The sequence below is a fragment of the Kogia breviceps genome, chromosome 19, assembly GCF_026419965.1.
Source record: "Kogia breviceps isolate mKogBre1 chromosome 19, mKogBre1 haplotype 1, whole genome shotgun sequence".
Classification (NCBI taxonomy): Eukaryota; Metazoa; Chordata; class Mammalia; order Artiodactyla; family Physeteridae; genus Kogia; species Kogia breviceps.
The window spans coordinates 38,777,721-38,791,487 of NC_081328.1; the positions used below are offsets into that span (position 1 = coordinate 38,777,721).

At 51.7% G+C, this 13,767-nt stretch overlaps 1 protein-coding gene across 4 annotated transcripts in view; it reads right to left on the reverse strand.

Annotated features, from left to right (window-relative positions):
- ACLY (ATP citrate lyase) overlaps nt 1-7,261 on the reverse strand; it is a 43,678-nt gene extending 36,417 nt beyond the window's left edge. For 2 of the 4 annotated variants that reach the window (XM_059048208.2, XM_059048207.2), the window contains exons 1-3: nt 7,087-7,175; nt 2,019-2,200; nt 496-618 (exon numbers count right to left, since the gene is read on the reverse strand). In XM_059048208.2, coding sequence (XP_058904191.1) covers nt 496-618; nt 2,019-2,177 — 282 coding nt within the window. In that variant the 5' untranslated portion in view covers nt 2,178-2,200; nt 7,087-7,175. Of the gene's footprint in view, nt 1-495; nt 619-2,018; nt 2,204-7,086 lie in introns of all 4 variants that reach the window. The other 2 variants (XM_059048210.2, XM_059048209.2) reach the window with 1 other exon arrangement.
- Nucleotides 7,262-13,767: the final 6,506 nt, after the last annotated feature.

The window sequence follows — 13,767 nt, forward strand, 5'->3', positions numbered from 1 at the left end:
GCAAGAATTAAGTTTACTCTTCAGTATTATTAATTGTTTCCTCCTCTTAGGTTCTTGGCCCAAGAACGTTTCTGCCTAAATGATTCTGCATCTCCCTCCTTCAAGTTTTGTTGTTGTTTTTTTTAACCTACCCGCTTATACACACAGGTCATGACAAGCTACCCTACCCTTTCTGGAAATTGAAAAGAAAGCAGTTCCCAGAATAATTCTCAGAGTCCCATCTCCACGACTGTCGTTAAAGAAACAGTCCATTTCTGCCCGGCTCTCAAATTGTACTGGGGTTACCTGTACAGCACATCTTGCCATCCCCTGATAGGGGAGCTGGGAATGAGCCCCCAGGCGGCCCTGCTGCCTAAGGCAGCTCTGCTGGGCTCCTGCCTTCCCCAGGCTGCAATCTGACTGGCTGTGGGGGTGACCCACAGGGTTCATCTGGATGCGACCACATTTGCTTCTGTTACCACAGCACATCCATCCCGATCCTACACCCAGACTTACTGTGGCCTCCTGTCCCAGCCGTGGCTTCAGCCAGGACTTGACTCCGTCCAGAGTGAGGTTGACCCCAATGAGGCCCAGCTTTCCACGCCGTTTGATCAGCTGGTCTGGCTTAACCACCAAGCTCTGGAATAAGAGGGGTTTGTGTTTATGGCAAGGAAAGATAGGGTAGAGTAAGAGGTGACAGTTTGGGGACCCAATGCACAGCGTAGCCTGGTGGCTTCCAATCCACCCCACCCCCAGAGCGAATTCCACCCAATCTTCAAGGTCATCTCCCAGAAGCTTCCCTCACCTACCCCAGCCAACATCTTTCTTTTAACAACCAGGAATCTAAAGCCATCCTCACCCACGATGGGGTCTGGCAGAGCAGGTGCTCACTGAATACCTGCTGAATGAGTAAGCGATTCCCTACCCTCCCTATGTGGTATCTTAGTTTCATTCAACTCCTCAGAATATGGACTAGCACCTGTGTTTCAAAAGAAAGAACGGGGTCTTCCCTGGTGGCGCAGCGGTTGAGAGTCCGCCTGCCGATGCAGGGGACACGGGTTCGTGCCCCGGTCCGGGAAGATCCCACATGCCGTGGAGCGGCTGGGCCCGTGAGCCATGGCCGCTGAGCCTGCACATCCGGAGCCTGTGCTCCGCAACGGGAGAGGCCGCAACAGTGAGAGGCCCGCGTATGGCAAAAAAAAAAAAAAAGAAAGAACGGAGACAGAGCCTTGGGGTGACAAAGGACCTTAGAGGACATCTGGCCAACCTGATCCCAGGGTTTGAACCCTGTCTATAAGACCAACAAACAGCCCCTAGCCACTGCTCACACACCTCCAGAACCAGGAAGTTCACGGCCTCCGGAGGCAGCTCGCTGTGTGGTTTGGGCTGCCTCATGGTGGGAGGAAACCTGCATCCCTGAATGCCTCCCCCTACCGGTCCCAGTCCCGCCCTCTGGGACCTGCCAGAGAAGTCTAAGCTTCCAGACACTGTCCCAACAATAGCCCTGCAGAGATCTACAGAGAGGAGCCTCTACTCCAGGGGGGGATCCCATCAGCCATTCGACCCAAAGTACAACGTCACACTTCCTCACGGCCCTGACACATTCCTGATAGGGTGGATGTTTTTCAGTGAGCATCTACCAAGTGCCAGGCAGCACACTGAATACTTTCCAGACATGGTTACTAATCCTTAAACTCACAGGGTGAGTGTTATGCCCATTTGACAGATGGGGAATCTAAAACTCTAGAGAAGTGAAATGGCTTGCCCCAGGCCACATGGTTAATATGCAGAGAGTAGAGAGCTGCCACCTGAACTCCGGTTTGTCCAGTTCCAGTCCAGGCTCTGTGCGCCGTGCCAGGGGACCTCAACATGCAGGGCCCAGGGCTAAACACAAAACGTGCTCAGCCCCCTGCACCCTGCCCACCCATGCAGGCCGTCTGCCATCACAGGCCCCGGGGGGACATCTCCAGCAAACCAACTGCTTTCTCTTCCCGGGACTCTGGGCCTGGAGAAGGGCTCAGGCCGGGGGGCGGGCTCACCTGGCTGAGCAGCCACGGGTGGTCCTGCAGCAGGTGGGCCCAGTCAGTGTCAGGGGTGACCCGGGCATACTTGAACCGGTTCTGGATGGCCGAGGTGGTGCAGATGTACTTGTAGAGGAGTTCTTTGCCTGTCTGCTCGGAGATCGCCTTGGCCGACATGGCTGCGGAGGGTCCTGCTCTACCTGGTGGGGTGAGAGGGGCTGGTCAGAGGGGTTGGGGAGATGGAGGCGCTATCTTCCCCAGCAGGGCGGACCCACGCCCAGCTGCCCCCAGACAATAAAACCAGATCTCAGCGCTTCTCCGAGGGAGGAGAAGGCTGCCCCAGGAGGAGGGATGGAAGGGAGATCTCAAACAGCACTTCTAACATCATAGATGGAGGATCGGGAAATGATGGATGAGCAAAGATGGTGGAGAAAAACAAAGGTGGCATTTATTTCCCCAGGGACTCTGGGCCTCCACTCCCTCTAGGAAAACTAGCTCACCCAAGACCACATTCATCCTGGCACAAAGGAAGCTGGATGGGGAGACCAGGAATAGCAGGGATGTGACCCAAACCTGAGTGCTAGTCCCACCCGAGGTGGGCATACAGACACTGAAACACACCCTTTGGTTCTGTGACCTGTGGGGAACACGGCCAAATTGTGCAATGCTGGCCTTACACGCCCTCCATGTTTGGTCTCCCCCACACCCAGACTCACCCACTTCACACTCTTATACACATCACCAGCCTGAAGGCTGGGCGAGCAAGTCTACTTAGCCTCACGCAGAACCAAGCCCCCAAGGAGCAAAGAGGAAGAGTCACGTCAAAGCCCATTTCTCCCAGGACACTAGACTCCCACCCAAATTCAGAGCAGAAACAGACTGGAGGAATTGTGACTTTCGGTCCACCCCACCCACCCCACTGAGTCATCCAGCTACTAATTTAGAGCAAAACAGAGGCCTCTCTGGGGACCCATACTGGTCACTTCTAACTGAGCCAGAGTTGGGAGAAGAGGCAGAAACCATCCTCGGTCACATGTATGTGAGGCCTGGGAAGGACATGGAGATTTATGGCCTTGTTTCTTAGATGAGGAATAAAACCTCAGAGGGGTTAAGATAACTTGTCCAAGAAGCCTAATTAATAAGCGGGTTGGGCGGGGAGGACTTCCCTGGTGGTGCAGTGGTTAAGAACACCTGCCAATGCAGGGGATACGAGTATGAGCCCTGGTCCGGGAAGATCCCACATGCCGTGGAGCAACTAAGCCCGAGAGCCACAACTACTGAGCCTGAGCCCTAGAGCCCGTGCTCTGCAACACGAGAAGCCACCGCAATGAGAAGCCCGTGCACCGCAACTAGAGAAAGCCCACACGCAGCAATGAAGACCCAATGCAGCCAAAAAAAAAAAAAAAGCAGGGGACCCAAGGCTTTTTTCTTTTTTTTTGGCTGTGTTGGGTCTTCGTTGCTGCACGCGGGCTTTCTCTAGTTGTGGCCAACGGGGGCTACTCTTTGTTGTGGTGCGCAGGGCTTCTCATTGCGGTGGCTTCTCTTGTTGCAGAGCACGGGCTCTAGGCGCATGGGCTTCAATAGTTGTGGTGCACGGGCTTAGCTGCTCTGCGGCATGCAGGATCTTCCGGGCCCAGGGCTCGAACCTGTGTCCCATGAATTGGCAGGCGGATTCTTAACCACTGCTAAACCAGGGAAGTCCGGGACCCAAGGCTTGAACTCAAACCCTCTCACTCCTGGTCCCCAGAAAACCCACACCTCAGCCCTAGAGAAAAGACCAGTTTACCAAGGACCAGGCCATTTCCCCTACCTTCACCTCACAGAAGAGGCTCTGATGACGATTTCTTCATATTCCCTCCCCATCGCTTTGTCCTGACATACCCATTCTCCCTTGGGTAGTGCCAGGAGCGATTTGGGGAGAGAAAGGGTGAGGAGACAGGAAGGGAAAGGAAACCAAGTCATTCATGCCAAGAGCTTGGCCAGATCAGGAAAAGTCACTCCTGCCTCTCCAACAAAGACCCAGAACTGAAGTTGTTGAATTTGCTGGGGGAGAAAAGTCAAGTGTAAATAAAGGAGGGTGGAGCTGGAGGGCTGGCTGGTTTATACACTCAGGAAGGCCGGTCTCCATTCCCAGCTGAGGGAAGGCCAGAGTTCCAGGGGCCACTCTGCACCTCCCTCCCCAAAGCCAGGCTGGGCTTCAGGTTCTCACCCTGGCTTGGCTGGCTCCCTCAGCCTCCCAGCTAGTCTCCAGCTCGGCACAATGGGTGCATTCAGTCTGGTGTCTGGCCCAAAGTCGGGTAGCTGGGAAGGGGCTCAAAGGAGACGTTCCCTTTTCTCACCTTCCCCTGGGATGACTTCCGGCTCCTTCTCAACATAAGTTTCCAAAGGAGGTACCTCAACCAGCCCCACTGCCTCACAGTCCTCCACCCCCCACCCACTCCAGCTCCATTTCCCAACCTCCTTGACTCAGACCAGAAAAACTGGTCCTGAAATCAGATGGGTACACGTGCCCCTACCCCCCTCCCAAACAGAGTGCAGCCCAGGGCAGATCAAGCAGAGAAAGGAGGGGGCAGCCGCTGACCACCCTTAGCGGTGGTTCAGACACATCATCCGCTGGCTGATAACAGATTCCAGGAGAAAGGAAGCCCCTCGCTAAGCCTCTCCAGCAGAGGGCACTCCCAGGACAACAACCCCCCAAACCTGGCACCTCCCCAAACAGAGACCCAACTTTGGAAAGAACACGGATGAGAAACGGGACATTCTGCAGCTGAAAAAAAAATCACAATTTTCTTGAGCCCTTGTTCAAATCTCAGATCCAAGAACTCACCTTCAACCAGTCCTCGGGAGGGGATGGGAGAGAAGACAACAGGGGATGATACAGGATAGAAAAGCTTTGCCAGTTCACCCAAACACAGATTTACCACTAGAGCACTGTTGCTTAGATGGGGAAGGCCCTCTCAAAGCCAAGACAGAGAATTTACATGATAGAATAAAAGCAGGGAAAGAATCTGGCCTCTGTATATTCAAGACAGGGTAAGAAGGCTCACAAAGCCAGGGAGTGCACTGGGTGGAGATAAATCCGCCAAGTTTAATCATTCAGTAGGGTCTCTCTAGGGCAGTGGCTCTTAACCTATTTGAGGTCTCAGACTCTTCTGAGCACCAGAAGAAAAGCCCAGAAAAATGTGCACATACCCAAATTGTGCATATCGTTTCAAGGTGGTGACCTATGACCATGATCTGACAGCCCAGAGACCAATACAACAGCTAAGAACACCTGCTCAGGTGACAATACCAATCTGGGCTGGGAACACAACACACACACACACACACACACACACACACATACACACACACCCCACTACAGAGTCTTGGGCTGCCTCCTCAGGAATTGAATAACTGAATGTGCTATCAAACTGGTGAGAGATGGTTTCAGGGCAGAGCTAAGACCCCAGGGGTCCACTCTAGGGCCCCAGAAACCGTTACTTAGCTGAATGTGGGAGAAATCATGCCAAGGAACCTGAAAACACACACACAGATACACACACAGACACACACACACACTCTCTCAATCCAAAGGAGGGACCTTCTGAGCAGAAATGGGGTCTTTTCTGCAGACAGGATAAGTGGCCCAGAACTGAGTTCATCCACAGCAGCCACCGAGGACAGAAGCAGCCCACAGAGAAGGCTGAATGAAAGGAGCCTGTTCCCCAGGACTGTATCCCTGGGACACAGCCAGTGGAGAGGAACCACTGGGGATGCTACTTATGGTCTCTGTGGGAAGGACAAAGAGCACGTATTTTAAGGTTAGTATCCGTAGGATTGGGATTTTTTTGAAACGACAGGCAATCCCTGGAGTAAAGGGAGGGGCAGAATTCTGAGGGTCCCCTACTGCAGCAAACATAGCGGAGAAACCAACCACCCAACTCAGTGCCTGAGGGCTGTTCCCATCATCATCCTCCAAGCTGTTTAAGGAGCGCTTTAAAAAAGCAGCAGCAGCAGCAGCAGCAGCAGCTCTTTAAGAGGTGAAAACAACCCTCTGGGCAGCTGGGTCTACCAGCTGTCCTTCACCCAACATTTCAGAATCTCAGAAACCCAATGATCTGAGCTGGCTGGAACCTAGAGAAAAGTTAAAGGGTGGAGAGAGAAGCGGGCTGTGGGCTGGCTGACCAAACTGTGCTATGCACTGCTCCCCTCCGACCCACCAAATCCTCTTCCCAGGCAGACTCCGGAGGACCACCTAATGGCAGAACTCCTTGGCACTTCACAGTATCCGCCAAGGTTGGAGAGGGCAGCTGGCGCCGCGACTGGCCCACTGCCAAGCCCAACAGGAGGGCGGCGGCAGCATCCTCCAGCCCCTTGAGGACCCTGCCTCGACCAAGCTCGGCATCAACGCCAAGGGTGGGGAGGGAGACGGGTACCCCGGCCATCTGTCGCTTAGCGGCTGGGCCCGACGGCAGCTCCAGAGCTAGGAGGGTCTTTCCTGCGCCGCCGATCCAAGGCTAGGTCCTCGTGGCGAGGCCTCGGTCGGCCCGGCCCCATGTGGCCCGCAGCGGCTGCGTGCCCCGCTCGCTCCCTCCACTTCGGCGCGTGGCTCAGTCGACTCTCCAGAGAACTAAGAGGAAGGGCCTGAGCCCAGCTTATGAGGGATAGGAGTGGGGAAACTAGCCACTACTTCCCGTCCCCGGCATCCGGTGGTGGGGACCCAGATGGGGGCAAGAGGTGGCCGGATAAAGCCCGACGAGGCTCGATGACTGGCCCCGGGGTGCGGATGAGGGGCTCCAGTTAGGGGCAAATGCAATTTGGCGGAGGGAAGACAGCCAAGGACGGCGACAAGACCTGTGCAAACTCCCAGGAACTGGAATGTGGAGGAGTGGGGGAGGGGAGGGGGCTACACGAGGCAACCAGCCGGGATCCCGGCGAAGGCTAACCTAAAGCTTAACACCCTCAAAACTTCCAAGCAGGTGCTGGGAGCGCGCGTGAGCCCGAAGCCGGCGTCGGGGGAGGCGGTTCCGGGTTGGGGGAGGGAGGCAGGAAGCTCCGGGACCAGGTGAGGTCCATCTCGCGAAAGCAGTCGCCCGCCACTCACCTCTCTGCGAAAGCCTGTGCGCGGGGCTCGATCAACAGGCCCCCAAACACCGCCACTACTAGGAGCGCTCCAGCCTCCCGCAGCCGCCCGGGATCCGGCTTTTGTCCGGGCCCTGGCGGGCTTCTCCCCGCCCCCATCGGCACACGGCGCGAGCCGCCCGGCGATTGGCCATACGCGTTCCCTAGCCTGAGCTCCAGGGCTCCTCCCAATTCGCTGCCCGGCATAGCCCCGCCCCCGAGGCCGGGCCCCAGTGGCTGCTGGGACTTGTAGTCCCGCTGCTGCGTCTGTCCCAGAACGCTGGCCGGCTCCGCCTCTCCGGAGCCTGCCAGGACAGGGAGGGGTCGGGGGCGGGGCCTCGAGTGGGGAGATGGGCCGGGCTACACTGGGAGGAGAACGTAGGAGGCTGGGGGCAGTGGCCTGATCGCTTAGGAGGTGGGCGGACCGCAGCTGCGATGGGGGAGTTGGGGAGGGGGGCTGGGGTGTCAACCGAACGGGCTGTATAGCAGCTTTGGGGACCCGGAGTCTCCTTCCTGTCTCCCCGGGGGAGAAACTGACGTCCGTATCCCCGCAGCCTGAAATCGGCCACACCGAACCCAGTTGCTTAGACCAGGTATTTAAGCAGCCGTGGTAGACTGCTTTCCCATTTGCACGTGGACCTTCTTCGCTGAGCTGGTGGGGCGAGGCGGAGAGCTGAGGCTTATAGATTAGACCTCCCAAAGTGGGTGGGATAGGGCGGAGGACCGGGTGAGCAGGTGGGGCTAGAAAGGCGTCAATCACACCACCTTGCGTCCTACTCACCTGCTCACCTCAGCGCAGAGCTGAGAATTCAACGGGAGATTCTAGCACAGAGCTGGGCCCATCTCTGCTGGCCTCCTGCTCCCGCTCCTCCCCCCACAATCCCACGCTTAGACACAGGAATGAACGAACTGCTGTCTTCCCCCTTCTCCATTACCTGTGAGACAGACTATATTTTCCAAGTCAAAATCTGAGACACCCGGCCTGACAGATGCTGGTAAACTTGTGGGGCAGTATTTTTGAAATCAGGACAGTCCTGGAAACCAAGACATATATTTACTGCTACGACATTCTGGAGCTTTCCTATGTCCACCCCAGCCCTCTCGGTCTCCTGAGCTGCTCCCTGACCCTAACAGCTGTCTAGCTCCAGGAAGGAGGATCATGCGCTGAGCAGCTCAGGTGAAGGGGTCAACCCAGTGCGCAGAGAATCCGCATGGCCGTGTCCCTGCCAAGAACTGGGGTCATACACTGTTAACGATGTTGACATTCTCGTGCACAAAAACTCTGCCAAACCCTTCTCCCTGCAATCCAGTCATAGCCAGGAGTGGGGCAGCTAAACTTGCTGCCCATGTCTGAACAAAGTGATCCCTGGTGATATCTCTTTCTGGCCCCTTCCCTCGGGCATCTTTTTGAAACAGCAGTTCCTCAATTCCCCTCTCCTCTTGGTCATAGAGAGTCTTCCACTCTTACATGGAGTGAGCTCCACCCCTACCAAGAATCTCCCAAAATAGCATCAATCTTGGAGAAAGATCAACTCATCACAGCTAAAGAAAGCATCTCCTATGAAGGTACTCCTTTTCTGGCCTTGGTGGATAGCAACTCAGGATCTTCGTGGGCTAGTGGGAAAATTGCAGTCAGGGGGAATCAACTGCGTAGCAATTATCCCTCTGGTTAGAAAGATACACTCATCCAAACAACAAGGTCCTACTGTATAGCACAGGGAACTATATTTAATATCCTGTGATAAACCATATGGAAAAGAATATAAAAAAGAACACATATATGTATAACAAACACTTTGCTGTACAGCAGAAGTTAACACAACATTGTAAGTCAACTATACTTCAACAAATTTTTTTAAAAAAATACACTCATCCAGAAACAGGCATCCAAGTAGAACATAAACTGTAACAAACTTTGTATATCAACTTGACAATGTGGAGAAGAAATTTAAATGCACATGCCCTTTGCCCCAGCAATTCCACTTCTAACAATTTATCCTTCAGATATATTTGCAGATGTACATGTTTTCTTCATTGCTGTCTCTCCAGCACTTTGAGCGGGGCCTGGTACATAGTAAATGCTCCATAAATATTTGCTGAGTGATTACGTTCCCCATCTAGATGTTAATGGACCCCAGTCTGACTAGTCATGGGCAGAACAATAAGAAAGTAACTGTCCAAGGAGTGAGGGAGGAGAGGTGCTGGCCAGAGTGTCCATGAGCCAATCACTGAGGTTTTTCAGTTCTCTCAGTGGTCCCATTCCGTGCCTCTACCCCCAACCTCCCCCAGAAAGACTCCCTCATTACCTCACCATGCCCCCACAGAGGCTCCTCTGCTTCAAATTAATCAATCTGGGCCCCATCTTCTCATCTTTCTGTTCTCTGACTTAAAAGCTCTAAACTCTTTTGATTTTCCCTTTTGAATCACCTCCTTCCTCTTTTAGACTGGGCAGAGGACAGGTCCATGTCACTGGGTACCATCTCTGAGCCCAGGCTGGGCAGATGACATGTCCATGTCACTGGGTACCATCTCTGAGCCCAGGCTTTGGGTATTCTATCTCAGTTTCAGAAGCCTTAGACTACCTAATGACTCCCTCCTAGATTTTAATCCATTTTGGCTAATATTCATTGAGTACCTACTACGTGAAAGGCATGGGTGCTAGCACATACTCCTCACAGCAACCCCTTGCACTAAGTGTCATCATCATTTTGCAGATAAGCAACTGACCCTCTGCCACCAGGTCCCTTGCCTAGTCCACTACAACCTGCTGCAGGTGAAGAGGAGGGAAAGATAATCATATCCAGTGCAACTCCCCATTGGATGATAAGCTCCTCAAGACTCGGGAATGTGCCTTGTTCATTATGGTATCCCCAGTGCCTAGCATGGGGCTAGGCACATATTAGACACTCACTGTATATATGACTGAATATATGCTGGAATGAATGTGTGAATGAAAGAAAGAAATCATAGGGGGACAGTAGGGGGAGGAGGGAGGAGATGCAGCCAGGAAGAGGGTCTACGGGAGTGTGCAGTTCTAAATCCATCTCTCTCTTGTGACAGCCAGAGACAGGGGCTTACAGCAGAGACCCATCGCCCTCCACCCTGTGGAGAACCAGGGGGAGTTCTCACTCCTGCCACACTCAATTTTTTCCCAACACCAATTGGAGCCAAGGGCCCGTGTGCCCTGGAGAAGTACCCCAGGGAGGGTCTACCAGAGCCAGCATCTGTACTCAGGAAGTATCTTCCAGCCAGACCAACCAATTCCTGGCTGGCCTCTTTCTAGTCACCTCCAACTTTACCCTCACCCTGTCTTAAAAATTGCTGCTGCCTCCTCCCCACCAGGTGTTTTCCTGTGAAATTCCCCCTTCTTTCAGAAACTTTCCCCTAGGAAGGCAGTTTACCACTTTCTGTTCCAAGACAGAGCCTGCATGACTCCTCCCTAACAGATCACTCAGCCTTGACCCTATCTCTGAGCAAATTTGTCATTTTTGCTTCTTGTCTCTCTTTGCGTTCCATTTTGGGGAATTCTCTCAAGGGCAGGTAGAAGGTGTACAGATAAGAGCTGTCAGGCTCCATCAGGGACAAAGTCTCTACCCTGACAACAATCTTTTTTTAAAAAAAATATTTATTTATCTAATTGGCTGCACCTAGTCTTATTTGCAGCACACGGGATCTTTTAGTTGCAGCACATGGGATCTTTTAGTTGAGGCATGCGGGATCTAGTTCCCTGACCAGGGATCGAACCCGGGCCCCCTGCATTGGAAGCGAGGAGTTTTAACCGCTGGACCACCAGGGAAGTCTCCCGACACCAATGTTAAGAGACATCCTGGGATGTCTGGAGGCCTCATCCCAAGCACAGGTTGCATTCTCCTCTCTCCCTCACAACTTAGGTGTTGTCTCAAGGATGCACAGCCCCAAGTGCTGCTTATTTAGGGCTCCTTGATGACAGATTCATAGAAAGTCAGAACCAAAAGAGACCTCAGAAATACCCTAGTCCAATTCTCTAATTTTACAAAGGAAATACAGGGGAAACTGAGGTCCAAAGAGGTGACCTTACTGCAGATGGGAGGGCAGATTGATGCAACTACTTTGGGGGACTTCCTTGGTGGTGCAGTTGTTAAGAATCCACCTGCCAATGCAGGGGACACGGGTTCTATCCCTGGTCCAGGAAGATCCCACGTGCCGCAGAGCAACTAAGCCCATGTGCCACACCTACTGAGCCTGTGCTCTAGAGCCCACAAGCCACAACTACTGAGCCCGTGTGCTAAGACTACTGAAGCCAGCATGCCTAGAGCCCATGATCCACAACAAGAGAAGCCACTGCAATGAGAAGCCCATGCACCACAACTAGAGAAAGCCCACAGGCAGCAACGAAGACCCAACGCAGCCAAAAAAAAAAAAAAAAAAAAAAAAAACTACTTTGGAAACCATTTGGCATTTATCTTATAAAATTAAAGAGTCACATACAATAAGACTCTGCAGCTTCACTCCTAGGTATGTACCCTGGAGACTCTCACACACATATGTGCGAGGACACACATGCAAGATTGTCCAAAAACTGGACAGAGCCCAGATGTCACATCAACAGTTGGATGGATGGATGGGTTGTGGTATATTCATACGAGGAAAAACTTGACAGACAGCAGGGGAAAATGAATGAATTGCAGCTACCCACAGCAACATGAATCCGTCTCAAAAAACAAGTGTTGAGCAAAAGAAAGTAGACCATAAAAACACAGTTATAGTAGGATTCAACTCACATAGAGTTAAAACAAGCAAAACTAAATTGTATTATTTGGAATGGATACATAGGTGGAAAAACCACAGAGAAAAGCAAGGAAATGATTATTGGGAAAAAAAAAAAGGACAGTGGTTCTTTCATTTAATATGTATTTACTGAACTCCTGCAATGTGCCACATGCTGTTCTGGGCACTGGAGCAGCAACAGTGAATGAAACAAGCAAGCAAAGATGCTCACACTGTGCAGCTCACATTTTATCAGGGAAACAGCAATAAACAATTCATAAAATAAATAAAGAAGTTATAATAGTATATTGGAAGGTGGTGCTATGGGGAAAAGTAAAGCACAGAGGCTCAAGAATTCCCAAATCAGGGAGGGATAAATTAGGAGGTTAACATATACACACTACTATATATATATAACAGATAACCAACAAGGACCTACTGTATATAGCACAGGGAACTCTACTCAATATTTTGTAATAACCTGTAAGGGAAGAGAATCTGAAGAATATATATATGTATGTATAACTGAATTGCTGTGCTGTACACCTGAAACTAACACAATTTTATAATCAATATACTTCCATAAAAAAATTAATTAGTTAAAAAAAAAATAAATGAAGAAACAATTCCTGCATTGGAAGTTGAGGGCAAGTAAGTTGCAGTATTATAGAGGATGGTCAGGGTTAGCCTCATTGCAAAGGAGAGATTCGAGCAAATGCATGAAGGAGGGGAAAGTGTCAGTTAAGTGGTGGGGAGGGAGTATTCCAGCCCAGTCCCAGGCCCTTTGGAGCTGAGAGAACAGGCCAAGAGAAGGCCCTAAGGAAGGAGTCTAGCTGGTGTCTTCCTGCGTGAGGAACAGTAAGGCAGCCAGGCGGCTGGAGCACAGGGCGTGATGGGGGGAGTAGCTTTTATTCTGAGTGAAATAGGGGACCATTATAGGGTTTTAAACAGAGTGCCATGATCTGAGTTATATTTTAGAAGGTGGTGGTTACCTGGGTAGGGGTGGCAGTGCAGGGGTGGGGTTGTGATTGGGGAGGGGCCTCACAGGGAGCCCCCTGTTGGTAATATATTTCTTGACTTACCTGTGTGATGAATGCATGGGTGTTATTATTATTATTATTATTTTTTGCGGTATGCAGGCCTCTCACTGTTGTGGCCTCTCCCGTTGCGGAGCACAGGCTCCGGATGCGCAGGCTCAGCGGCCATGGTTCACGGGCCTAGCCGCTCCACAGCATGTGGGATCTTCCCGGACTGGGGCATGAACCCGTGTCCCCTGCATCGTCAGGCGGACTCTCAACCACTGCGCCACCAGGGAAGCCCTGTGAGAGCTCTTCACTTATTGTACTTACAAGTTCTTTGTCAGATAGATGTCTTGCAAATATATATCCCAGTCTGTGTCTTGCCTTTTAATTTTCTTAACAGTGTCTTTTTGAAGAGCAAAGGATTTTTTTTTTTTTACGGTACGCGGGCCTCTCACTGCTGTGGCCTCTCCCGTTGAGGAGCACAGGCTCCGGATGCGCAGGCTCAGCGGCCATGGTTCACGGGCCTAGCCCCTCCGCGGCATGTGGGATTCTCCTGGACTGGAGCACGAACCAGCATCCCCTGCATCGGCAGGCGGACTCTCAACCACTGCGCCACCAGGGAAGCACATGGATTTTCATTTTGATGACATCAAATTTATTTTTTCTTTGTCATGTTTTTTTGCTCTATTATTTTCATCTATTTTTAAAAATAGTTTTATAATTCGACCTCTTATATTTAAGTCTTTTGAGTTAATTTTTGTATGTAGTATGAGGTAAGGGTCAGATTTTTGCTTATTTTGCTTTGTTTTGGCATATGGTTATCCAATTGTTCCAGCACCATTTGTCAAAAAGATTATTCTTTCCCCAGTGAGTTTCCTTAGCAACATTAATTGATC